Below are 25,995 nucleotides of genomic sequence, written 5' to 3'. Positions count from 1 at the left end.
CGGGGCAGGACTCGCCAGCCATGGTGTTGATGCACACTTGCCTGCAGTGAAGGGTGCACACTGAGGCCGCGGGGAGCACGAGCAGTTAGGGGCGTCTAAGCAGGGAGGCCAAGCTGACAAGTCCAGACAGGGTCTGAGCCGTGTTGTCCTGGCAGCCATGGAAAGAACATGGGTGGTCTTGGGGAGGCTCTGGGGCAGGGAAGAGGAGGGCTTCTGCTCTGAGAAATGAGAAAAAGCACCTAGAAGAGTGGGAAGAAATCATCCCCTTTTGATAACGAGGCTGTCATTCAGTCCAGGCCTCAGTTGGGGTGCGGGGCCCCAGGTGTCCTAACCCATCCATCCTTGCTTTGCTGAGCCCTCCGTTTGCCCAACCCGTGCCTGAATTCCCAGTTTCTGGCCTTGCAGGTTGGGTCAAGCACTGCCTGAGTAGGAAGAGGCCCTGCCTCCAGCCCATCCCAAGGAAAAGGTGCCTTGACTTGGCAAGGCTATTCCCGGAGCTCCGTGACATCTACAGTGGTGGCAATAGTGAGCCAGCAGAATCCTGAAACCCAGCATGACCCAGAGACGCTGAGGAGCGTCAGGGCTAGGAGCTCAGTCCCTGGCCCGACCACCTTATCCTGGCCCTGCTCGGCTCTGGCCCTAGGCAAGGAGCTGTCAGCTGGTTTCCCCTTGTATAAAATGGGGGTGCATGAGTACCAGCTTCAGGGTTGGGGACCAACCAGGGTGGTCTTAAGGGCTTAGTACAGCGTTGCTGCAAACACAGAAGTCCTGCAAGCTTCAGGTGGGCGGGTGTCCCGTCTCCTCTGTGTACTGCTGTTGTGTAAATCTGTGCCTGGCACAGCCTTGGGGTGTGTCTGACGCGCTCCGTAAATACAGGGTTCAGGTGTTGCCTGTTACGGTGACTGTGAGAAAGCTCAGAAAACATTGGCACTGGCCAGGACCCCACACCTAACAGTTCCTCCTGCACAGTCCCAGGACACTACTTGTTTCTTTGGCATTTTCTCCTCCCACCTAGCAGTCGCCCTGCAAGCCACTGTGAAGCCACTGGCAGTGGCTGGCGCCTCAGGAAGGGGAACTTTGCAGAGAAGGCTTGCAGGGCTTTCTGATGTCTCAGCTCCTCCGTGGACCCCCTGTTCCTTTAGTGGCTTTGGGGGATTCCGCTGTCTCTCCCGAGCCCGCTGGAGAAGAGGACGTGTCCCTTTCGCCAAGGTGTGAGGTGCTGTGTGTCACCACAGAGGGGAGCTTCCAGCGGGCCCTGCAGCACCTCTCTTCCCGAGGAGGAAGGAACTTTCCATTGTCTCTTGGAAAAGGAGGACGCCGTGCGCTCCCTGATTTCATTCTCCTCCTGCTGGCTCGGGTTGCTCCGCTTTTCACTCTGTGGTCAGTCCCCTAAGCCGTTCCCAGCCAGGCCTTTCTGTGGCCTCAGAGCCTCAGAGCCGATCCTCCAGGTGTGGGAAGCCCCCAGTTCTCACCTTCGTGTGAGTTTAAGTGGAGATTTAAAGCAACTGGAGAGTACGTGACAGATTTAGTTTTTATTAGACGCTCAAAGGGCAGTTGTTTCCAGGTAAACTTACAAGAGATCCTGGGTGTTATTACCGCTCACCCCAGAGATACTGAGAAGAGAAGCGAGGCTATTCTGACACCAGCAGGTGTATTGCAGTTCAGTCCTGGCGCTACCCACTGCGAGCTGGTGTCAGACTGCCCAGGTTTAAGGGCGCAGTCCCCAACTAGGTTGCCACCCACCTCAGACACAAGCTGTGAGTGGGGTCCCCAGGAGCACCCACACTTCTGACCAGCTGGCTGCAAATCTGGGGGTGCCCACGAACCTCCTCAGGTTCCATAATTCACCCGAATAACTCACAGAACTCAGGAAAGCACTCTACTTAACAATTACAGTTTTACTCTGTAAGATACAAATCAGGAACAGCCCAATGAAGAGACACGAAGGGAGAGGTCTGGGAGGGCCTGGAACCGAGCCGTGTGTCTTCTCCCGTGGAAGACAATTGCGCTTCCCTTACAAGTGCTGGCTGTTGGGAGAGGACCGCGCTCACCTGGTGCACTACTGAGGCTTCCGAGCTGGAAAAGGACCTTCCCCAGAGGAACCCCACTGGGTTTCCCTGCTCCGTCCAGGCAGTGAGCAGCCACCCTTCCAGGCCCAGCCCGTGGACATCCCGTCCGAGAATCGGGGAGAGGCGGAATGAGAGCTCTTGGGTGCTGGCTCTCTTGCGTTCCCTGCCAGAGTTATCTGTCTTCAGCAGCCCGGAGCACAAAGGGCTCTGAGCCAAGCTCAGCTGGTCCGGTCCCCCTCTGAGCCTCCCAGGGCCATGGCAGAGACTCGGGGGGACGGAGTAGCACTCCCTGCTGGGTCTGACCTAACAAATATTCCTCTCGCCCGTCCTACCTACCCAGATGCTCACAAATGCTGCAGCAGGCATTTCCGCCACAGCCAGGCCTCAGGGGACCTGCACAGGGTTCGGTCAGAAGCCAAATCCTGCAATTTGGGAAATGAGCAGCATTTATGGGATTCCCAGGTTAGCCATACCAGTGGGTCTCCACCGGAGATGTTACTGCCCCTTAGAGGGCATTTGCAAATGTGCAGGGGAGTTCAGGCTTGTCACAGTGACGGGGGATCCTGAAGGCATTTACCCAGCAAGGTCCGGGGATGCTAAACATCCTGCGAGGAGCTGGACAGTCAGGCACACGTTATGAAAAATAGTCCTGCCCAAGAGAGACACTGGGGAATCATTTACTTCCCCTGCCCCCTGGTTCCTTGGAAAGCCACCTTCCTCATCAGTGCCCAGGCTGAAATAAAGGAGCATGTCTCCATCCTAGCCTGTGACCAAGGGCAAGGCAGTATTTCCAGGTGAGCGTGGGCCCGTGTGACAGGAGCATCTTGTAATGCACACACTTGCTCTGATTCTTCATGTATGGCTCTTGCATCAGTTGGGCTCTTATGGGTCAAGGAAGACCTGGATTTGGGTGGTAAGAGTTCACAGGGCAGGGGAGGCCTCCTCCTTGGAGCCTGGCGGGAACGCCCCTGCAGCCTACCCAGTGTACACTCGGCCGCCTCTCCTCAAGGTCCCTCTCTGGGGGTCCCACCGCCCACTTCTGTTTCTGCATCTCATCTTTTCCTCTGGGCCTTTTTGTTTCATTATCTGTTTTTGTCACGTGAAATGTGTTCAGAGGAGCCTAGCTCGGATCACGGCTAAACCCCTCTCTTCTTGTTGTTTTACAGTCGGGAAGACTTCTCTGATCACGCGGTTCATGTATGACAGCTTCGACAACACGTACCAGGTGAGTTCCTGGGTCCCTGCCCCCCACCAAGGCCCGCGGTGTTTGCAGCCTTGACAGCCACCTGGACACCATGCCAGCCTCCCTCCCAGGGTTGCTGATGCTAGGATGAGAGTGGGGCATTGCTGGGACCTCGGGCATCCATCTTGCCTTGGAGGAGCTTCCCATCTGCACACTGGTCCCAGCCCGGTAAAGACCCTGGGCCCTTCTGAAGATCCAAACCTCAATAAGGGAAATGTTTCCAGTAGAGAAAGGACGCCTTTCAGTCTGTGTTCTGTTGCCCCCCATGGCAGGTCCAAACCATGACAGTGTTTGGTTTCTTGGGGGCATCATCACGTGGAGGAGGATGGGCAAGAAGCAAAATGAGGGATGTGAAAGATCAGTAGGAGAACTTGCTCCTCCAGCGTGGCTGTGTGCTGGACCTTCGTGAGTGCGTACACACACACACACACACACACACACACACACGCCCCCCCCCACGGTTGCTGGGGCACTTCCTTCCCTGGAGAGGCTGGTGTGATGGGCCTGCACTGCTCTACATGGGCAGGAGGCTGGATAGAGTGACCTGTGTGCTCCTGGCTCTCAAGGGTGGTCTGGAATCAACCAGAGGCTCCACGTAGCCTAAGGCTGAGCTCTTGAAGGTCAGTACCATTTCACTTTCCTGTCACCACTGATGAGCAAATGAAGTGAATTTCCCCTGCAACTAAAGCTGTTATCACAAGGCACCAAACTTAATCATTTCAACTATTTTTAAGAAAAAATATATTGATTTCTTCCTTAAGACAGACACAAATAATAATTCAATTTTCTAAGCCAGTGGGTTCTGTGAGATGGTAGTCCCAAGGAATGTTAGTAGGTGTTATTTGAGGGAAAAAAGGCAGGGAGAAGGGTTCGGGTCTTAGGGAACACTGGGGAAGGCAAGTAAATCTACTTTTCTACTGCAGGACTTCTCAGGGCCTTTTACTACATCAGTGTGGTTTTGATTTGCTGAAAGAGAGATGTAGTGTGCAGGATCTCCCAGATGTATTTGGTCATGGAATCCTTTTGTCATCGAGTCCTCAAAGGATAAATATTTATAGAACACACTGGGGACTGCTGTGCTAAGTGGTCTCCCACCTCCCGGGACCTACAGAGCATGCAGAGCACAGCCCACTGCGGGTTACAGTTCTGTGTCTCCTTTTTAGTCTGTCTGTCTCGCTCTGGACCAGTCAGCATCTCTGCCTTGTACACAGCCCCTTTCTCTGCCTCCCTCGAAATCCCTACTTTCCCTCTGCTGTTATCTGAAATACCAGGTAACTAGTGGACTTGGTAAGAATGGACGGAAGGGTAAGGACATGGGGCCCCGAGTGATGTACACAGCCTTGGACATCTGCTCCGGGATGATTATCTCAGCCACACTTTGTCTTGCTTGGTACAGGCCAGGCTCTGTACCACGGGAGGCTTGCAGAGCCCTCTCCTCACTGTAAGGGGAGTCCGACTGCATCGCTTTGCATCCGAATCACAGTTCTAACTTCAGTTCTTAAGTCTGACTTGGTATTTGCATATTTGTGTGTGTGTTCATGTGCATGTGTGCGTGTGTCAATGAATGATCTCACAGATACTGTTTTGATTATTTGATTTTTCAAATATTAAGTTACTTATAATACTTCTTGTTGATGTCCCATTGATAATAAGTGATGCTCTTGGCTGCCTGCTGTTCTCGGCAGTGGTGGGCCGTAGAGATGGCCTCAGAGCCTTTGCAGTGGTCTTCACTGGTGTGGATCAAAGCCTCAACTCCTCCCCATGTCGTTTGAGTCTCCAGTGTCACCTCCTATGGCCCACTGCTTGTCCCATATCCCATGGTCCAGCGGGCCTCCCTGCTTGCTGCTCCCCACTCAGTGACGCTGTCCCACTTCCATGCCTTGGCGCATGGTGTCACCTCTGCTGGAATGCCCTTCCCTCTTCTCTCCTCTGCTGCGAAACATTCCTCTGACTCATCAAGGCCCAGAGCATGCATTTGTCTGTGGTCAGGACCCTCCTCATGCTCTGCAACCCTCCACGGCTCCATCTTCCCTAGCACACTGGCCTCAGGGCTCCTTTGGCCTCCCAGCCCTACAGGAACTCCTACTGCTCTGGCTGCTGGATGGGCTCTCAGCTTGGCTGAGGCCAGGACCCCTTGGATCCACCTCTGCATTCGTGGGTCCAGAACAGGGCTTGCCCACAGCTGGTGTCAGCTGGTGTCAGAATCCACCACAGTGGCTTCAAGAGGCCCTGTCTGCCTTGGTTTTTAGAGTCCATCTGACTGAGCGGCCACAGTGGCCCAGTGTCGATGTCCAGTGTCCTGGCAAAAAGTGAAGAAAGCCCAAGTCCCTCCCCACTGCAGGCTTTTCTGACTTTTTTTGGCTGCAGGTGGAATTTCTCTCCCAATACCCTCTAAGATGGTAGTTAGGCTGGGAGGCTGGGGCTTCAGTTGTGTGCGCACACAGGCCCATTTTCATGAATTCTCTGGAGATGGAGAGGGGGGAATGTTACTTTTTCTTAACATGGTGGCAGAGGCACTTGGGAAGTAGACAAGATGCCCGAGGGCCCCGGGGGATGTTCCCAGTTGTGCCCCCTCCACACTGACCACTCCCCAGCACTGCCCACAAATACCCTGTGACCCAACCAGTACAGCCCAGCAGAGCGCCCCTGCCCCCGCCCCCGCCTTGATTAGCTGAGGTGCCCAGAAAGTCCCCAGGACGGATCCACCGCTCCACCCCTCCCATCCTTATGTGTGTCTCTGGCTCTCTCTCCCGCCCCCCTCCCCTATTCACTTATTCTGACAAGGGATGTTTGTCAAGTGCTTACTCTGTTTGCAGAGAAGTAGGAGAAAATGACCTGGCCACAGAACCTGGCCCTGCCCTGAGCCGGGCGTGGAGGGTAGAGGGGGTTCAACCTCATCCTGGGTGGCAGCGAGTCCTCCCTCTGTCTGGGGCTGAACATGCCCGAGGCCCCAAGGAGCTGGCATGAGGACCTGGGCACGCAAAGCGCGGTTCCCCGCCAGACCTCTCCGGGGTCCTGTCCGCCTGGCAGGCCCAGGGGAGATGCCGCCTTGTTGACCTGCGGCCTTGGGAGAGCGGGTCTCCTGCCGCCTCCTGCCTGGCATTTCCCCTGCACACATGTGTACCTTGTTCTAGTCTTGACATGTGCATTCCCCAGCCTCTCACCACCCACCTGTCACCCCATCTAAATCCACTCACTTAAAGAAGCAAAAAGTCAAGACTTACAGCCTGGTGAGATTCACGTCTGCAACAATTCTCTTGTATAAAATCCCAACTAAAAAATGTCTTTCAAAATGTACTAAGAAGAAACCCCTGGTACCTGCGCCGTGATGAGACGTGGCCCTCTCTGTGGGCCAGACCCCCTTTCCTCTCCCAGTGGCCAGTGAAACCCCCCTGTGGGCCTGGCCCTTGGTCCACCTGTTTGAAACCTGCAGTAGAACCAGAATGGGAGGTTTCAGGCCCCCAGGTGGTGGCTGTGGGTGAGAGGGGAGAATCTGGGAGCAGCCCTCTTCCTGGGGTTTCTCATGGGTCCCCCATCTTGGCTGCGCATTAGCATTACCTACTTGGGGGGGGATGACTGGAGATGCACAGGCTGGGTCAGGCATTAGCATTTTTAAATCTCAGAGGTGACTGAGATGAACTGATAATCAAGGCTGGAGCCCCCAGCCTGTCCCTGGACCTCCCACCACAGCACAAGTTAGGAAAGCAGCCTAGTGGGTCCTGGCCCGCTGGGGCTTACCTAGCTGCTCCTGGGAGTGTCTCTGGAGGACTGCACTGGAGCACTCCCTGGGTCCCACGGTGCCTCCGGGAAGGGGACAGCATGGCTGTGTCCACTGTGCCCTCACAGGCCGAGGGACTGCCTGAGTTGCCGTTAGCCCCGCAGTGATCTGGGGGCTTTCCTCTCTCCCCGCTAGGTGTGTATTAGTTTCCTGGGATGCTATAGCAAATTGCCACAGACCAAGTGGCTGAAAACAACAGAAGTTTATTCTCTCACAATTCCGGAGGTTAGAAGTCTGGAGTCAGCAGAGCCACGCTCTCTCCAAAGGCCTGGGACAGAATCCCTCCTGCCACTTCCAGTCCTTGGATTTAGGGCCCACGCTAAATCGTGGATGATTTTCATCTTGAAACCCTTGACTAATCACATCCACAAAGACCCTCTTTCCAAATAAGGTCACATTCTGAGATTCCAGGCGGACAGAATTTGGGAAGAGGACACTCTTTGGCCCACTACACAGTGTCCCAGCACCTCCCGGTCGGATCCCACTGGGGACCCCTCCAGGCTCCAGGCCCCTCTGGTGCTTCACGTGCTACTGGCCTAGCATCTGACCTGGGGAAGCCATTTCCCCAGGAGCCTATCTGGCAGCAAGTCTTTTTGTTCTTACAGGGCTTTTCAGAATGTTCAGATGTTTCTTTATGTAACATTTGTAAGTTGATTTAATAAAGTAAATAGGTTTACTGGGGCCTGGTCATTGATGCTATGGAGCTGCCCATCTGGCTGCTCAGCAGCCCCCAAACCAGCGCCTGCCCCACCCCGACAATTCACCCTGCAGCATGGGTGGCCTTTCAGGGGAGCCGAGCTCCTGCTGGGTCCCACAGCAGCACATCCCAGGTGCTCAGGGAGGGGGCGTTTGTGATGACCATGGTGTGTGAGGGGTCGTCCGCGTGGGGCTGGACGCTTTGAAGTCTCTCTTTCCGGGGCAGCGAGTTCTGCTAATGCTCGTCCAACCAGACTCAGGAAGGTGGTCTGGAGGCTGCCAGGCTTGGGCAGCCAAGCCCCACACCTAAAGTGTCTCCACATCGCCTTCACTGGTGGGCCTGAAGTGGGCCACTGAGGAAGAAGGACCTGGGGATGGGTCAGGCCAGAATGTTCTCCTTGGGTGCCCAGCCTCACACGCGTGGGCGCTGCTTCCTGGTCCCCTGTGCTGCCGGGGCCAGGGAAGAGGAAAGGGATGGGGACTTGGGGGTAGGTTGCTGATGGCACTGAGCACCTTTCTGTCAGGGGGTCACTGTGAGGAGATGAGTGGGCCCACATAGCGCCCACAGCAGCCAAGAGAGACCTGGAGACAGGGTTCCCTCTGATAGGTGGGGAGGTGCCCGGAGCGCCACCTTGAAGAGGAGGTGCAGCCGGTCAGACAAGAGTGGATGGGTCGGCACGCCGGGTCCAGGGGAGATGCCTTTTGTGGCCACAGCATGGAGCACTTGGTCAGCAAGAGGCAGGAGATTCAGAGGAGCCACATGGCATGCTGCAAGGGCACCGGGCAAGGCAGCTGGGCCCTTGGCCTACGGGGTGCACGGCGCAGCCTTCGTCCCATCTGCCAGGGTGTGTGTGCACATCATACTGTGCTGGGCACCCAGCTCTGAGGGCAAGGTCCGGTTGTGGGGTGGCCAGGCTGCAGCTCTGCAAGGACAGATCCTGGCCGGTGGGTGGGTAGAGGTGAGGGGGTGGGCCTCACGTGGCCGCCCCACCCCGGTGGGGGGGAGCATGGTCTGCGGCTGGAGCGCTGACGTGGGGCTGAGGCTCACGTCGTAACCAACACTGCTGTCGTCGTCCAGGCTCCTCCCTGCGCACCCTCCCATTCTCCCAGCCTACATTAACGCGTGAAGCTCTGGTCCTTGGGGGCGTGGAGCTTCAGACAAGGCAGGGATCGGTGGCTGTTCTAGTGGGTGTGGAAGGCTTCCTGGAGGAGAGGGTGGGAGCTGAGTGGGAAAGGGCAGGGAGGATCTGATGCCACCACGTGGGAGGGAGGATTACTACGCTGAAGGAGAAGCCTTGGTGGGAGCCCCAGGTGCAATGATCCAGTGCTGCGCATGCGTGGCGGGCGGTGCCGGGGCGGGCTGTGCCTTTTTGGAGCGGAAGGTCCTAGTGGGCCTGTGGAGGGGCTACTGGCCGAGCTGCCTTTTGACTTTCACGGCCTTAGGCACTTCTGCCTTCCAGGGCACTTTGCTCCTTCCTTCATTAAAAAGCAATATATATATATATATATGCACAAATATATATAATGTATGTAAATTATATTTTATAACTGTATTGTTATGAAGACAATACAGGCTGGATTCATTATTATATATCATTATTCATTTTTTCTTTTGATTTTAAAAGAAATTAAAATTTAAAAAGTTAAACAAAACAAAACAAAACATTTTTCTGCGCCTCTAAAAGTACTGTGGGTTCCAGGGTCTGTGCCCGCTGTCCCAGCGGGTAAGCGGGCCTAGTTGATGAGGCTGTGGAGGCCCTCGGAACTCAGCGGGGCTCGGGCTTACGGGGCGGGGAATGGAGAGCTGTTGTGGTTCCTGCAGTGGGCACCGATGGGATCAAAGACCCCAGAGTTTGCAGGAGACAGGCCTGTGGGCCCGGCCAGGGCAGGGACGGCAGTTGCAGCAGGGCCCGCAGACTTGGATGCAGCGCTGTGAGTGGAAGGGCGGGGCAGGGGAGGGAGGAACGTCACTGAGCCGTCATGCAGGGCTGCGTGGGATGTGAGCGAGGGGCCCGGGCCAAGCCTGGGCCTAGACACACAGGACAGTGGGAGGGGCGGGTGGACAGAGTAGGCCTGTGGGGTGCAGAAGAGGGCGAGGAGTGGGCCCTGGGTTTCTGTCCAGACACCCCAGAAGAATATCGGTGCCATCGACACAAAGCAAAATGAAAAGTCGAGTGGGAAGTGATAGTGGAACAGCCAAGTGAAGATGTTTGAAAATGGCTGTTACGTGGGTGGGCCCAGGAGACGCTGGAAGGATCTGGATTCCTGAAGCCCCAAGAGCTACTGAGTTTTCTGGGTCGGACTGTAGAGAGCAGGTGGAGGGCCAGGAGGAGGGGCCTCTCCCCATAGAATCCAAGATGCCACGTATCCCCAGGTGGTGTCCAGGTAACCACCTGGCACCTGGAGAGACGGGCAGGATCTTCCACCCCTGTCGAGGTGGTCAGAGTGGGGTCACACAGAGGAGAAAGAGTCAGCACATCCTCTTATATCAGCTCTTTTTTTCTCCTCCAAAACAATGCTACATGCAGAGGCCTGGGTTCAAATCCCACCTCTGTCACTTAGCTGAGAGATTCTGGGCCAGCATCCCAGTTTCTTAGTATTGCATTTTTTAACCTGGAAATTATTTGGATGGCATTTAACCCCTGCACCACCTAGACCAGTGGCCTCAAACTTTAGCAGTAGGGATGTGGTTAATTTGTATTTAAACCATAGCTGATGGAGGTCTTAAAGCCTAGATGATGGAAAATTATAGGCCAGAAATACTGTTGATACAAATGTGCATTACCATGCTCTATATAGAGAGCGAAGCAAACCAACAACTCCACAACAAACGAAGCTGGTAATGATGAAGTGAAGCTAACAATAACTTACTAACATAGTGTTTTCATGGGAACCTGTGGGCCTCCCAACCATGCTTGCATGTGCAGAGCTCTGGCACTCTGCCAGATGCTGCCAGGGCCCCAGACTTCTGGCAGAACACTGGACTCCATCTTTGGTTAGCTCTAGCAACATGATGATTTTATCATATTAACACAGTAGAGCTCCACCTTTCGCAAACATTAGGTTCTGTGGTCAAAATGTGAGGTGACACTCTTATATAGTGAAATGCCCCTGAATGCCAGGCAGCTTGGCAAGATGACCTTGCCCTCAGACACCCACTGGGGCACCACCAGTCACCCAGGTGCTCCTTTTGGACATGTACCTGGGACTGGTCTGAGGGCAGACTTGCTGTAACATCTTTTCTTTCCCTCCCTCCTCTCCCCTGCGCTTCTCTCCCTCTCTTCTGTCAAGCATATTGAAAATTAGGTATGAAGTCAGCCTCTAGTAGAGAAACCTGACTAACCTGGCTTAAACAAGGAAGGGCTTTGGTTTTTCAGGTAGGAGAAGTCACAGTAGGACTTGAGGCGGCCCAGCTGCCCAGTGATGCCATCAGGCAGGTCCCAGACCCCTGCTGTCATTCTATTCTGCCTTCTTGTACTGTGGGTTATCTTCATGCAGCCTGGCTCCATAGGTCACCTCTGCATTCAAGGCAGAAAAAGATAGCAAGAGCTTCCCTAGAATCCCCTTCCCCTCCAGCAGACTGCAGCTTATGTCGTATTGGCGAGAGCTCAGTCACATGATCACCATTATCCTCTAGAGAGGCTGGGAAAGCAGCATTTCACTTTTACAGTTTCCAGGATGGCAAGGGAGTAGGAGGTTGCCAGTTGGTATTGGGTGAGTCCAATAGCACCTGCTAGCGTTCGTAAGTGAAGTGGCCCCATCACGCAACTCTGACCCAGGTTTTAGTAATCCTTCTTAATTCACTTCATAGGTTACTCGTAGATAGCTCTTAGATGCCCTCAAAAGTCCATCCCCCAGAACATCTTTCTCCCTAAGAGATGAGGGGAGGGCTGATGCATTGCATCCAATTGTGAGCCTGTGGGAGACCTCTCAGGGAGCTTCAGGCCACACATCCCTGGGCATCTGTGTGGCTTCTGGAAGGATTGACTGATTTTGATGACATTTCACCCCTTGTTTAAAGTTGTAAGGTCCATATGGTTTGGTTGATGTTTCAGAGCACAGTCAGGAAATAAAAAAGCAATTGATAAGTATTTGTATTGGGTGGTGACTGGCATAAGCCACTCCCCATTGGGAGGAAGGTGGCCGCAGGGACTGTGTAGACTTTGAGACTGAGGCGTCTGAAAGAATCCAGGTACCTGCGCTGTGGCCCCCCGGCCAGCCGCCCCTCCTCCGCAGCACCTGGTTGAGCTGCTGGCAAGGCCAGACCGTGCCGGCGTGTCTTCCAGAGGCATCCACTTGCTGGTCTGGATCCATAAGTTGTGCCAGCTTCATTTTGCCTGCTCATTTGCATGTCTTTACCCTGATTCTCATCTGATGGTTGGTGGTACCGAGCACAAACAGCAACTTCATTGTCAAGGGCTTGTCACGCCCAGCTGCTTTCTGCCACTTGGGGATGCTTCCCCAGCCACCGGCCAAGGCCTGGCCAAGGCGAAAAGAAGACACACATACATTCCTGTTCATGATTCTCTTCCAGAGAAGAGAATCTTGAGTCAATTCATGCAAATTACCATGCAAATTTCCACAGCACACTTTATTACTGTGTCTTGTCAGAATGTGGATGCAAAATTACATTTCATAATAAATGCACGTAGCGAAAACGATTTCAACAAGTGCCTCAGGAAACATCTCTTTCCTCGGGCATATGCTGGGCCAGTGGGAGCTTTTGTGTAGAGGGACGCGTGTAACGCACCATCATTCTGCCCTGTGTGTCTGAGCCCCTGTTAACGCTGGTTAACACCACCTTCAGAAGAAGATAAATGTGGACGCGGCTATGAAACCTGTCCTTGTTAAGGCTCCGCCTGTTTTGTATAAAACGAAGTGCCTGCCATTTTTCATAAGCAGTACAGTTGGCAAGTACAGCAATATTAAAAGAATAAATAAGCATTGCCGGGTTTGGGGGGGTCTAACCACAGCAGGATGCCGTCCAGCCTCCTCAGAGGGGCAGCGAGCAGTACAGGAGGCTCACCCAGCAAGCCGAGGAGGGAAGGGGAGGATCGGGGGGTCACGTACTGGTAGGAGAGTCTCAGAGTCAAGCCTGCTGCTCATGTTGTCTTGATACCCTCTTTACATCCTTGTGGGAAAGTTTCCAGCAAGAATAATTTACTGCACACCTCATAAGAGGAAACGGAATACAGAGAATGAATGCTGTGGCCAAGACTCCATGGTTCCTTTGGAACCCACCTCCTTGAGGGCCAGCCTTTCCTGAAGCCCTGGGAACACTCATTTATTGGGATGTGAATACAGATTACAAGCACAAAGGTTCCCAGGACCAAGTTTCTACAGCATCTTTCGGAAATCCCTCAGTCCGTTGGTCAGTCCTCATTTTGTTTGCAGAGTACCTTCACACAGTCTAACTCATTTGATCCAAGAGTCCTTGAAGGAAGCTGTGATTATCCCCGTTTTAGAGATAAGAAGCTGAGGGCCAGAGTGGCTGTCATTTTTCCAGGATACTCCCAACACAGTGTTTTTCCAAGCCCATTATACAGCATTCAGAACCTGCCAAGGCACTGGCAGAGGTCCCTGAAGACAGACCAGGGCCCTCTGGGCACATGACCCCACCCAGGTCCATTTGGGGGGGGGGGCGCTCTGCTAGCTGCATGCCAGATCCTCTAGACCTGGCCATGCACTGCCCTAGGAGGCACTGACAGGGAGACTAGGTTTGCTGGCAGAAATCTGTCCCCCTCCCCCATGGAGGCTGCTGGTCACCCCAGCCTCTTAGCCTCCTGGCCTCACCAAGGCTGTGTGCATACCTCGATCCGGGCTTTACCTTCAAAGCAGAAATGACTCCCTCCCCACCACACACTCATACCCACACAAGCCTCTTACACCTACTACTTTCCACACGCAGATACACAGTTGCATGCACACTTGTGTATCTCCATTCATCATGTGTCTACTCACATACACTCATACACACATTCCCATCAATACACTCACACACTGTATGACCTGTGCTAACCTTTGAGAGGGAATGGAGGTTGTAGCCTACCTGGGTAGCTAGTTGTTCCTTTTGTCTGGTGTCCCCATATTATCCTTTCAGATAATTTCTGTTGATCCGTTTTCAAGTTCACTGTTTCATCTGTCATTTGCTGTCCTCTGTTAAGCATTTAAAAATGTCAGATATTGTATTTTTAGTTCTAAATTTATATTTGCTTCTTTATAGTTTCTCTGCTGAGAAGCACAGATTAACATCTGTGTCTTCATTGTGAGCATGTTTTCTTTATATGTTTGAGCATAATTGTATTAGCTGCCTAAAAATGCTTGCTACTTTCAACATTTGGGTTACCTCGGGGTTGGTCTCCATTTATTCTTCTTTCTCTTAAATATGGCTTTTACTTCATATGTATAGTAATTTTGAGTTGTATACTACACATTGTGATTAAGACTATGGATTCTGCTTGTTCCTTTGGAATAGTACTTGTTGAACACAAATTCTCAATTCTCTCCCCCATGGTAGGCAGCAACTTAAAGTTCTGTTCAGCTTGGTTTGTTTGGTTTTCAGTCTTAGGCTGCTTGTGGTCTCTTTAGACCAGAGATTTGGGTAGCATTTACATGCAGAATTTGGGATTTCTCGTCTCCAGGATTTTCCACATTTTCCAGCTGCTGTGATAGTTTTATGATCTGCCTTCTCATTTTTAACCAGTAAGACTATGGGTTTCTTGCCAAGTTGTAGCCACCCCTCAGCTCCAGCAGGGGCTGCCTTTAGGTGAATAAACAGTCATAAAAACAGGAGCCTTGCCCAGGGCCATTCTCTTCTTTTAAGTGTTGACTCCCCTCTAGATTCTACCTGCTTTTGTCACTTTCTAGTGCCTTCAGATAGTCGTTTTTTACATTCTGCTCAGAATTTATAATTGTAATCTGTAAGAGGGTTGGTTCTGATTACCAAAATCGGAACACCCCCGTTCCCTCCATCTGGGATTTACTCCCCGTACTTCCCATCCTCTACTATTTCCCCGTCTTCACCTGCTGGAAAGTTAGTATTCACTCAAGGACTGGCATAGTTGCCCTGCCTTTCCTCAAGAAATCAATCAGAAACAAGGTCCCCCTCCTCTTAGAGACGCTCTAACTACAATAGTCCTACCCATCTGTCAGGAACCATAGTTCTGTGTGCTAATCTTAGCTCCTCCACAAGTTTGGAAGTTCAAGGCTGAATTGTGAACTGTGAATAGGTGTTAGCCATATGGGGGAGCATTCCACGGGAGGGAAAAACTCCTTACAGGCTGGGACCAGGGCTTATTTTGGTCTAACACACAGGAAACACTCAAGAGTGAATAAGTGAATGAGTACTACTTAATTACACCATATGCCAGAAAGCAGCTGCCCAGGAAAGACTGTGACCACCACCACCTCTTCCTGCAGATCTGGACTGTCTAGGAGCAATGGGCTCCAGCTGGCAGTAGTGTAGGGCCAACTGCTTATGCCTTGTGTCTGGAAAAATAAATGACGCCAAGGAGCTAGAAGATTTCTGGTAACCAAGGCCATCTTAAAAGTTCTTGTTTCTGTTCTGCCCTTAGAGAGCTGACTTTTGTGGTTGTTGTTAAAATGCAAATGAACTTCCTCTTATGTGGACTCTGCCAAGCTGTTATGGCTAATGACCATAGAATCTAACAGGAGGGAGCCAGACAGGATGTGACCCCCACACACACACTCAGTGACAGCTTCAGAAATGAAGGGACTTCAGGAAGCAGAGGGAATACAGCACAACAGTCAGGAGCAGGGGCTTTGCAGTCAGGGAGACCTGGGTTCTAATCCTGCCTCTGCCACCCCCACCTGTATGACCTCAGTTCTGAGTGAGCCTTGGTTTTTTCATCCGTGATTAGCCCCTTCTGCAGGCATGGGCATCTCCCTGTCTCTCACCCCAGGCAAGGAATCTGCCCCTCCTCCTGGATACCACAGTCTCCTCAGACCAACTACAGCAGGAGCTCAGAATCTACGCAGTTATTTGCAAACTTTACTGCACAAATGAGTTCTCTGGGGGCTTGTCTGGAATTCTGATTCTCAGACTGACATCCCAGAAATTGTGATTTTCTCTGTCTGGGCTGGGCTCAGCAATCTGCATATTTAACAAGCTTCTGATGTGATTCTGAAGCAACTGGTCCATGCACTACGTGTCGAGAATTACCAAATCACTGGCCAGTGGGAGAGACTGACTAGTATGAGATCTTTCCAGTTTAGAAGAGAAACTGTTAAATGAGGGGCCCTGAGGCCAACCTGAGGGCTCAGAAGATGACTGGATTCAGCAGAGGAGCTGAATCTTGATCTCTGATTAGGTTTTAACCATGTGGAAGAGCGTTAGAAAAGGCACAGAAACACAAAGTGACTTGTGTGTGTAGAGTCCTGACCACAGTATTATTACTAAAGTATAAAGTGCAAGCTGGGAAAGAGGGGAATGAGGTCAAAGGAAGCGAGGGGCAGACCCTTTGCAGGCCAAGCTGAAGTGTTTGGATTGTTTCCTGGGGGGAATAGGGAGTGATATGGTCAGATATATGTTTTAGAAAGATAACACTGGTGCTGGTGAGAGATCATTTATCCAGGGAGAAACTCAGGGCAGAGAGACCAGTCAGGAGAACCTCAGGGCAGAGAGACCAGTCGTCAGGAAGCTGTTGAGGCTATTCAGGTACAAGAAGCTGGAGGACTGAACTGGGGCAGTGCTGGTGGGGAATGGAGAGAAGCAGACAGGCGAAAACACTCAGGAGGCAAAGGATCAGCTCAGTGATTCCTCTGCTGTGAGGGGGTGGACGAGAGAGCGAGGGAAGAGGAGGAACTCAGGAGGGCTTCTGGAGGCTTGGGCACCTATGGAGGTGGAGGTGCCATTCATCAAGATGGGGAAAGTAGAAGAAGTAAGTCTGGAGGGGGATGATGGGCTCCGGGTGGGACACATATGTTTAGTGAGAGGTCTAGAGGACACGTGGATGGACATGTCCAGTAAGCGGTCAGATACCTGGATCTGGGGCTCAGGACAGAGGTGAGGCCTGGAATGTAGGTTGGGAAGCCAGCAGCACATCCTTTTTTTTTTTTCTTTTTTTTTTTAAGCTGTGGTTTTCTTTTTTTTTTTTTTAAGACGCTGGGCGTAGGAGTTTATTAATTAATTAATTTATTTTTTCTGTGTTGGGTCTTCATTTCTGTGCGAGGGCTTTCTCTAGTTGTGGCAAGCAGGGGCCACTCTTCATCGTGGTGCGTGGGCCTCTCACTGTCGCGGCCTCTCTTGTTGGGGAGCACAGGCTCCAGACGTGCAGGCTCAGTAGTTGTGGCTCACGGGCCTAGTTGCTCCGCAGCATGTGGGATCCTCCCAGACCAGGGTTCGAACCCGTGTCCCCTGCATTAGCAGGCAGATTCTCAACCACTGCACCACCAGGGAAGCCCAGCACATCCTTTTTGAAGCTGTGACAGTAAATGAGGTCCCCTGACACAAAACAGTAGGGAACACCAACATTTTAGGGACAGAGAAAGGAAGAGGATCCTGTAAGAGGCCAATAAGGGACAGCAGTTAGAGAGGCAGGGAGAGCCAGAAACAAGTCACGTCATGAAAGCAAAGGAAGGAAGAGAGTCAAGGAAGAGATTGGTCCACAGGGTCAAGTACTAGTAGAGTCTGGCCTATAGAGTGTCCTTACAATTTGGAGATGAATGGCCATGGCGACCACAGCCAGAGCAGCCTCGGTGGGCAGAGGGGCAGGAGTCAGACCACTGAGCAGTGGGTGAGAAGAGAGGAAGTGGGGACAGCTGGTTTGGGCCCTTTTCCAAGAAGCATACCAAGGGAATGGAGGTGAGAGATTGGCAGAGAGCTGGAGAGCCACTTAGTGACAGGGAAGGGTTTTTTCTTAAGGATGCAAGAATTTTAAGAATGTTTCTTGGATGAAAGGAAAGAGTGAGTAGAGAACGAGGGGTTGAGAAAAGAGAAAAGAACCTTGATGGCTGAGAGGCTCAGGGCCAAGAGAACGCCAAGGAGAGGCTTGCTTTGACAGAAGGAACAAATGCTCAGAGCCTGGAGGGATGGAGATATGGCTGGACACACATAGACAACTTTGCAAATATCTTTGTATCCTGACTCTGCCATTTCCAGCTGTTGACTCTGAGCAAGTAATTTAGCATCTCTTATACAGTTGACCCTTGAACAACGTGGGTCTAAACTGGGCTGGTTCACTTATATGCAATTGTTTTCAGTAGTAAATACTACGGTACTACACCATCTGCAGTTGGTTGAATGGAGGAACCGAAGTGCGTATGCAGAGGACCCACTCTAAGTTATACACGGGTTTTCCGCTGTGTGGATGGTCGGCACCCCTAACCCACACGTTGCTCAGGGATCAACTTTACTCAGTCTTCTTAGCAGAAACGTATAAATACTACAGAGCATAACTCATGGCACAGGTTCTCAGGATTAAGTTACGTAATGCATATAAAGGTCTGACCTGGCACGTGAGAAGTGCTCAGATGTTTAGTCACTGTTACCGGAGGTATCGCTGTTGTTATATTAGAGGGTAAAAGCAAGGAATTGAAGTGGTTTGTACTTGATGTTGTAAAGTAGATTTGAGGCCATCTTCCGAGAGTGAGTCTTGCGGAGGATGACGCAAGGACAAAACAGGAGGATGTTAGGAATTGTTACTGATGTGGGTGGAAACAGGAGGTGGTCAAGGACAAGTCACATGTTTTTATATATCACAGACTTACCATTTCTGGTGCTCCTATATTCCTTCTTTAAAGATCCAAACTTCCATCTGTAAAATTTCCCTTCAGCCTAAAGTGTTTCCTGTAATGAGGGCTCACTGGTGACAAATGATCACAGTTTTCCCTTATCTGAAAATGTTTTTGTTTTGCATTCAGTGTTGAAGGAAATTTTCACTGGCTTTAGAATTCTAGGCTGACATGATGGGGATGATGGTGGTTTGTTTCTTTTAGAATTTTAAAGATGTTGCTCCATTGTCTTCTGTTCTCAATTGTTTCTGAAGGGAAATCAACCATCTTTCCTGACATTGTTTCCTTGTACCTATTGTGTCTTCCTGTTTCCTAGTTGCTGTTAAGGTTTTCTCTTTATCTTTAGTTTTCAGCAATTTGACTATGACTTGTGTGGGTGTGGTTTCCTTTGTATCCTGTTTTAGGTTCACTGAGCTCCTTGAAGCTGCAGGTTGATGTTTCTAATCAAATTGAGAAAATATCTGACCATTAGGTTTTGTTTGTTTGTTTGTTTTTACTCTTTCTGAAACCCCAACTACATGTATATCAGGTCTTTACATTGCCCTAGAAGTTCTTGAAGTTCTGTTCGTTTTTATTCTATCTTTTAAAAATCTGTGCTTAAGTTTGAACAATTTCTTTTGGACTGTCTTCAAGTTAAGTGTCCTAGCTGCTGTTATTCAAATCCAAGGCATTTTTATTTCAGGTATTGTGTTTTTTTGTGTTAAGATGTCTGGGTTTTGTTTTAGTCTCCATATATCTCTTGAAATTCACCCATCATATTCATCTTTTTCCTTTATATTTTTAACACAGTTATAACAATTCTTTTAAAGTTCTCGTCTACTAATCCAACATCTGAGTCATCTGGGTGTCTGTTTCTATTGAGTTTTTTTCCATTAATTATGGCTTAAATTTCCTGCCTTCATGCCTAATCGTTTTTTATTGTGTAGTGGACATTGTGAATAATAAGTTGTAGAGATTCGTAGATTCTATTACCTTCCTCCGAAGGGTGTTGAGTTTTATTTCAATGGGGAATTAAATTATGGGCAACGAATCCTTTTTTTTTTTTTTTGGAAGAGTTTAATTACCATGGTTTTTTGTTTTGTTTTGTTTTTTTGTTTTAGTAGATCTTTATTGGAGTATAATTGCTTCACAATACTGTGTTAGTTTCTGTTTTACACCGAAGTGAATCAGCCATATGCGTACATATGTCCCCATATTCCCTCCCTCTTGAGCCTCCCTCCCGCCCTCCCTATCCCACCCCTCTAGGTCATCACAAAGCACTGAGGTGATCTCCCTGTTCTATGCTGCTACTGCCCACTAACCATCTTTACATTTGGTAGTGTATATATGTCGATGCTACTCTCACTTCACCCCAGCTTCCCCCTCCCACCCCGTGTCCTCAAGTCCATTCTCTATGTCTACGTCTTTCTTCCTGCCCTGCAACTAGGTTCATCAGTACCATTTGTTTTGGGTTTTTTTTTTTTAGATTCCATATAATGCATTAGAATACGGTATTTGTTTTTCTCTTTCTGACTTACCTCTCTGTATGACAGACTCTAAGTCCATCCACCTCACTACAGATAACTCAATTTCGTTTCTTTCTATGGCTGAGTAATATTCCATTGTATATATGTGTCACATCTTCTGGGCGGAAGACCTAAATAGACATTTCACCAAGGAAGACATACAGATGACCAAGAGGCACATGAAAAGATGCTCAACATCACTAATTATTAGAGAAATGCAAATCAGAACTACAGTGAAGTATCACCTCACACAGGTCAGAATGGCTGTTATCAAAAAATCTAGAAACAATAAATGCTGGAGAGGGTGTGGTGAAAAAGGAACCCTCCTGCACTTTTGGTAGGAATGTAAATTGATACAGCCACTGTGGAAGACAGTACGGAGGTTCCTTAAAAAACTAAAAATAGAACTACCATATGACCCAGCAATCCCACTACTGGGCATATACCCTGAGAAAACCATAATTCAAAAAGAGTCATGTACCAAAATGTTCATTGCAGCTCTATTTACAATAGCCAGGACATGGAACCTACTTACCATATTTAAAGTTTGTTAAGATAGGTCTCTTTTGGTTTTTTCCTTAGTCCTCTGATATAACCCTTAGTCCTGAGATGATGTCCTTTTTTCCCAAAGCTGAACCTTCTGGGGTTCTCATGAAATGCCTGAGGAGTTTACCAAGTCCTTCTAACTTGGTGGGACTAGGAAGCTACCTCAGAGGAAAAACTGGTTAAGCATAGGATCTCACTTCGTTTTCTTACCTTCCTTTAGAGATGATAACCCCTCCATTTTCTGCCTGCTTTTGGTCACTTTTCAGTGATTGCCAATTGTTATTTGTTGCATTTGTGCAGAGTTTATAATAGTTATCTGTGGGTGGGTTAGTTTGATACAAACTACTTAGCCATTATTGGAAGCGAAACTTAGGGAGATGTTTTTGAGCAGAGCTGATGCCTCAGCCACATCCAAGGACAGTGCCTGTGTTTTGGCACCAGTGTGTGCAGCTGTGGGAAGGTCTTTTGTGGCTCAACGGCCTGACTGGGTGGGAAGTTTGGCCGGAACAGGTCTGAGAGACTGGGCACTTAAGGAGCCAGGTGTTTCTCTGATGTAGAAGAAGCATGAAAGTGGGAATAGAGGTGGGAGAGAGCTGGAGAGATAGGAAGTTGGTCCTTTCAGCCTTACTTTCATCATTACCACTGATCTGCTCTTGTGAGGGGTAATAAAGTATGTGAGTGTGCAGCAAATGGTGTTTATGATTATGGAGGCCACTGGGTTGAGCTTCACCAGAGCTTGATCCACAAGGCACAATCCTTGTCATGTCATCTGGTGACTTCTCTGTCCTCCATGGAAGCACACGTGAGGCGAAATGGGGCTGTCGTTGTTACATTAGCATCAGGAACATCACTGTCACCATCCATGCTGCCTATCCTCGAGGGGTATGTTTCTCCGTGGTTCTTTGCTCTATTAGTTAGGATAGAGCTAGGCTGTATTAAAAGAAACTGCAAATAACAGTGGCTTAAGCAAAATAGAAGTCCAGTTCTCTGTCACACAGCAGTCTGGGCATGAGTCTCAGGCTGCTGAGGGGGCCCAATAGGCAGGAGCTCAGGCTTCCTCTGTCTGGTTCATCGGTCGCCACTACTCTGTCACCTTTATCTGGATGGGCCAATATGACTTATTATCACCTGTCTTTATTCCAAACAGTGGGAAAGGGAAAGGGGCAGCTGTGGGTACATCGCCTCTCCCCATGAACGACCCATCCCAGAAGATGCAAATGTCACCTTCACATCCCACTGACCAGGGAACTTAGCCACCCAGCTACAAAGGAAGCTGGGAAATACGGTCTTTATTGGGGGCAGCCATGAGTTCATCTAAACGTTTGGAGTCCTAATACTATAGAAAGGGAGACTCCATGTTGGGGGACAGCTAGCAGTCCCTGCTACCAATCCTGAGGTCATACACCTGGTTTTTTAGCTCAAGAGTCACTTTACAGAAGGAGCTTGGCAGTCCCTGGGGAGCCCACTGAGCACTGAAGTTGAGAGATGTCCGCCTGCTCTGTACATTTCTCCATGACAGCAGACAAGGATCATTGCTCTAACAGATACCAATAAGTGGAGGTAGTGTGACTGTTAAGGAACAAGGCTCAGTCCACAAGCCGCTCGTCAATTCCACACTTACTCCCCAGTGGCTACACCACGCAGGAAAGGTGTGCAAAGCTGGGGTTGAAAGAGCCCAAGTGACGCCAAGACTTTACGCAGATCCTCCCAGCACTGCCTCTGATTGGCAAAGTCACGCTGGGCGTGAGCTTTAACTTCCCAGGTCTCCAGAGCAGGGGATCGAGTCGTGTCTAAGGTGTTTGCTTAGCACGCATGTTGTAGAATTGTATGATTCCTTGACACTCCCTATCTTTGCACTAAAGCAAGCTTCCAGGAGGACGCAGCCACCTTAACTCCTTTGTGGAATGGGTGAGGGTGGGAGTATACATGCACCTGCTTGCAGTCAGCTGGGGGGCCTGCAGACATGGGTTCTTCTATTTCCTTGGGCTTCCTTGGTTGTGGGTTTTTTTTGTTTTTTTTTGTTTTTTTTTTTTTCTTTTTTCAACAGTGAGAGGCCCGTGGGCCTCTCACTGTTGTGGCCTCTCCCGTTGCGGAGCACAGGCTCCGGACGCGCAGGCTCAGCGGCCATGGCTCACAGGCCCAGCCGCTCTGCGGCATGTGGGATCTTCCCGGACCGGGGCACGAACCCGTATCCCCTGCCTCGGCAGGCGGACTCTCAACCACTGCGCCACCAGGGAAGCCCTTGGTTGTGGTTTTTGTAGTCAGAAGTCACTGCACAGACCTTCCTCCCCACGGATACACCAGAAATACAGCTACACGTGGAACAACTCCTACAGAACACCTACTGAACGCTGGCATAAGACCCCAGACCTCCCCAAAGGCAAGAAACTCCCCACATACCTGGGTAGGGCAAAGCGGAGAGATCCCCACACAGAGGATCGGTGCCGAGCGGCACTCACCAGCCCGAGAGGCTTGTCTGCTCGCCCGCCAGGGCGCGCAGCACTGGAAGCTGAGGCTCGGGCTTCGGTCAGAGCGCAGGGAGAGGACTGGGGCTGGCGGCGAGAACTCAGCCTGAAGGGGGCTAATGTGCCACAGCTAGCCGGGAGGGAGTCCGGGAAAACTCTGGAGCTGCCGAAGAGGCAAGAGACTTTTTCTTCCCTCTTGGTTTCCTGGTGCGCTAGGAGAGGGGATTAAGAGCGCTGCTTAAAGGGGCTCCACAGACGGGCGCGAGTCGCGACTGAAAGCGCGGAGCCCAGTGACAGGCGTGGGACGCTGGGGCTGCTGCTGCCGCCGCCAAGAAGCCTGTGTGCGAGCGCAGGTCACTGCCCACACCGCCCTTCCGGGAGCCTGTGCAGCCCGCCACTGCCGGGGTCCCGGGATCCAGGGGCGGCTTCCCTGGGAGAACGCACGGCGCGCCTCGGGCTGGTGCAACGTCACGCCGACCTCTGCCGCTGCAGGCTCGCCCCGCACTCCATGCCCCTCCCACCCGCCCGGCCTGAGTGAGCAAGAGTCCCCGAAGCGGGGGCTCCTTTAACCCTGTCCTGTCTGAGCGAAGAACAGACGCCCTCCGGCGACCTACACGCAGAGGCGGGGCCAAATCCAAAGCTGAGACCCAGGAGCTGTGAGAACAAAGAAGAGAAAGGGAAACCTCTCCCAGCAGCCTCAGAAGCAGCGGATTAAATCTCCACAATCAACTTGATGTACCCTGCATCTGTGGAATACATGAATAGACAACACATCATCCCAAATTGAGGAGCCCGGAGTCAGTGCTGTGCCTCTGAGGTGGGAGAGCCAACTTCAGGACACTGGTCCACAAGAGACCTCCCAGCTCCACATAATATCAAACGGCGAAAATCTTCCAGAGATCTCCATCTCAACACCAGCACCCAGCTTCACTCAACGACCAGCAAGCTACAGTGCTGGACACCCTATGCCAAACAACTAGCAAGACAGGAACACAACGCCACCCATTAGCAGAGAGGTGGCCTAAAATCATAAAAAGTCCGCAGACACCCCAAAACACACCACCAGACGTGGACCTGCCCACCAGAAAGACAAGATCCAGCCTCATCCACCAGAACACAGGCACTAGTCCCCTCCACCAGGAAGCCTACACAACCCACTAAACCAACCTTAGCCACTGGGGACAGACACCAAAAACAACGGGAACTACGAACCGGCAGCCTGCAAAAAGGAGACCCCAAACACAGTAACATAAGCAAAATGAGAAGACAGAAAAACACACAGCAGGAGAAGGAGCAAGATAAAAACCCACCAGATCTAACAAATGAAGAGGTAATAGGCAGTCTACCTGAAAAAGAATTCAGAATAATGATGGTAAAGATGATCCAAGATTCTATTTCCCAGATCCAAAATCTTGGAAATAGAATAGACAAAATGCAAGAAACAGTTAACAAGGACCTAGAAGAACTAAAGATGAATCAAGCATCGATTAAAAACACAATACATGAAATAAAAAATACTCTAGATGGGATCAATAGCAGAATAACTGAGGCAGAAGAACGGATAAGTGAGGTGGAAGATAAAATAGTGGAAATAACTGCTGCAGAGCAAAATAAAGAAAAAAGAATGAAAAGAACAGAGGACAGTCTCAGAGACCTCTGGGACAACATTAAACGCACCAACATTTGAATTATAGGGGTTCCAGAAGAAGAAGAGAAAAAGAAAGGGACTGAGAAAATATTTGAAGAGATTATAGTTGAAAACTTCCCCAATATGGGAAAGGAAATAGTTAATCAAGTCCAGGAGGCACAGAGAGTCCCATACAGAATAAATCCAAGGAGAAATACGCCAAGACACATATTAATCAAACTGTCAAAAATTAAACACAAAGAAATCATATTAAAAGCAGCAAGGCAAAAACAACAAATAACACACAAGGGAATCCCCATCAGGATAACAGCTGATCTCTCAGCAGAAACTCTACAAGCCAGAAGGGAGTGGCAGGACATAATTAAAGTGATGAAGGAGAAAAACCTTCAACCAAGATTACTCTACCCAGCAAGGATCTCATTCAGATTTGATGGAGAAATTAAAACGTTTACAGACAAGCAAAAGCTGAGAGAGTTCAGCACCACCAAACCAGCTTTACAACAAATGCTAAGGGAACTTCTCTAGGCAAGAAACACAACAGAAGGAAAAGACCTACAATAACGAACCCAAAACAATTAAGAAAATGGGAATAGGAACATACATATCGATAATTACCTTAAATGTAAATGGACTAAATGCTCCCACCAAAAGACACAGATTGACTGAATGGATAAAAAACAAGACCCATATATATGCTGTCTACAAGAGACCCACTTCAGACCTAGAGACACATACAGACTGAAAGTAAGGGGATGGAAAAAGATATTCCATGCAAATGGAAACCAAAAGAAAGCTGGAGTAGCAATTCTCATATCAGACAAAATAGACTTTAAAGTAAAGACTACTAGAAGAGACAAAGAAGGACACTACCTAATGATCAAGGGATTGATCCAAGAAGAAGATATAACAATTGTAAATATTTATGCACCCAACATAGGAGCACCTCAATACATAAGGCAAATACTAACAGCCATAAAAGGAGAAATCGACAGTAACACAATCATAGTAGGGGACTTTAACACCCCACTTTCACCAATGGACAGATCATCCAAAATGAAAATAAATAAGGAAACACAAGCTTTAAATGATACATTAAACAAGAAGGACTTAATTGATATTTATAGGACATTCCATCCAAAAACAACAGAATACACATTTTTCTCAAGTGCTCATGGAACATTCTCCAGGATAGATCATATCTTGGGTCACAAATCAAGCCTTGGTAAATTTAAGAAAATTGAAATTGTATCAAGTATTTTTTCCGACCACAGTGCTATGAGACTAGATATCAGT

General features: G+C 50.0%; 1 protein-coding gene across 1 annotated transcript in view; it reads left to right on the top strand.

Moving 5' to 3' along the window:
• Nucleotides 1-25,995, top strand: part of RAB6B (RAB6B, member RAS oncogene family) — a 62,356-nt gene that overhangs the window by 24,066 nt on the left and 12,295 nt on the right. The window contains exon 2 of the mRNA XM_082625285.1: nucleotides 3,236-3,294. Coding sequence (XP_082481411.1) covers nucleotides 3,236-3,294 — 59 coding nt within the window. The remainder of the gene's footprint in view (nucleotides 1-3,235; nucleotides 3,295-25,995) is intronic.

Source organism: Mesoplodon mirus (genome assembly GCF_964341445.2).
Source record: "Mesoplodon mirus genome assembly, chromosome: 6".
Classification (NCBI taxonomy): domain Eukaryota; kingdom Metazoa; phylum Chordata; class Mammalia; order Artiodactyla; family Ziphiidae; genus Mesoplodon; species Mesoplodon mirus.
Note: the sequence above shows the minus strand (reverse complement) of the source record. Positions and strands in the feature narration are given on the sequence as shown.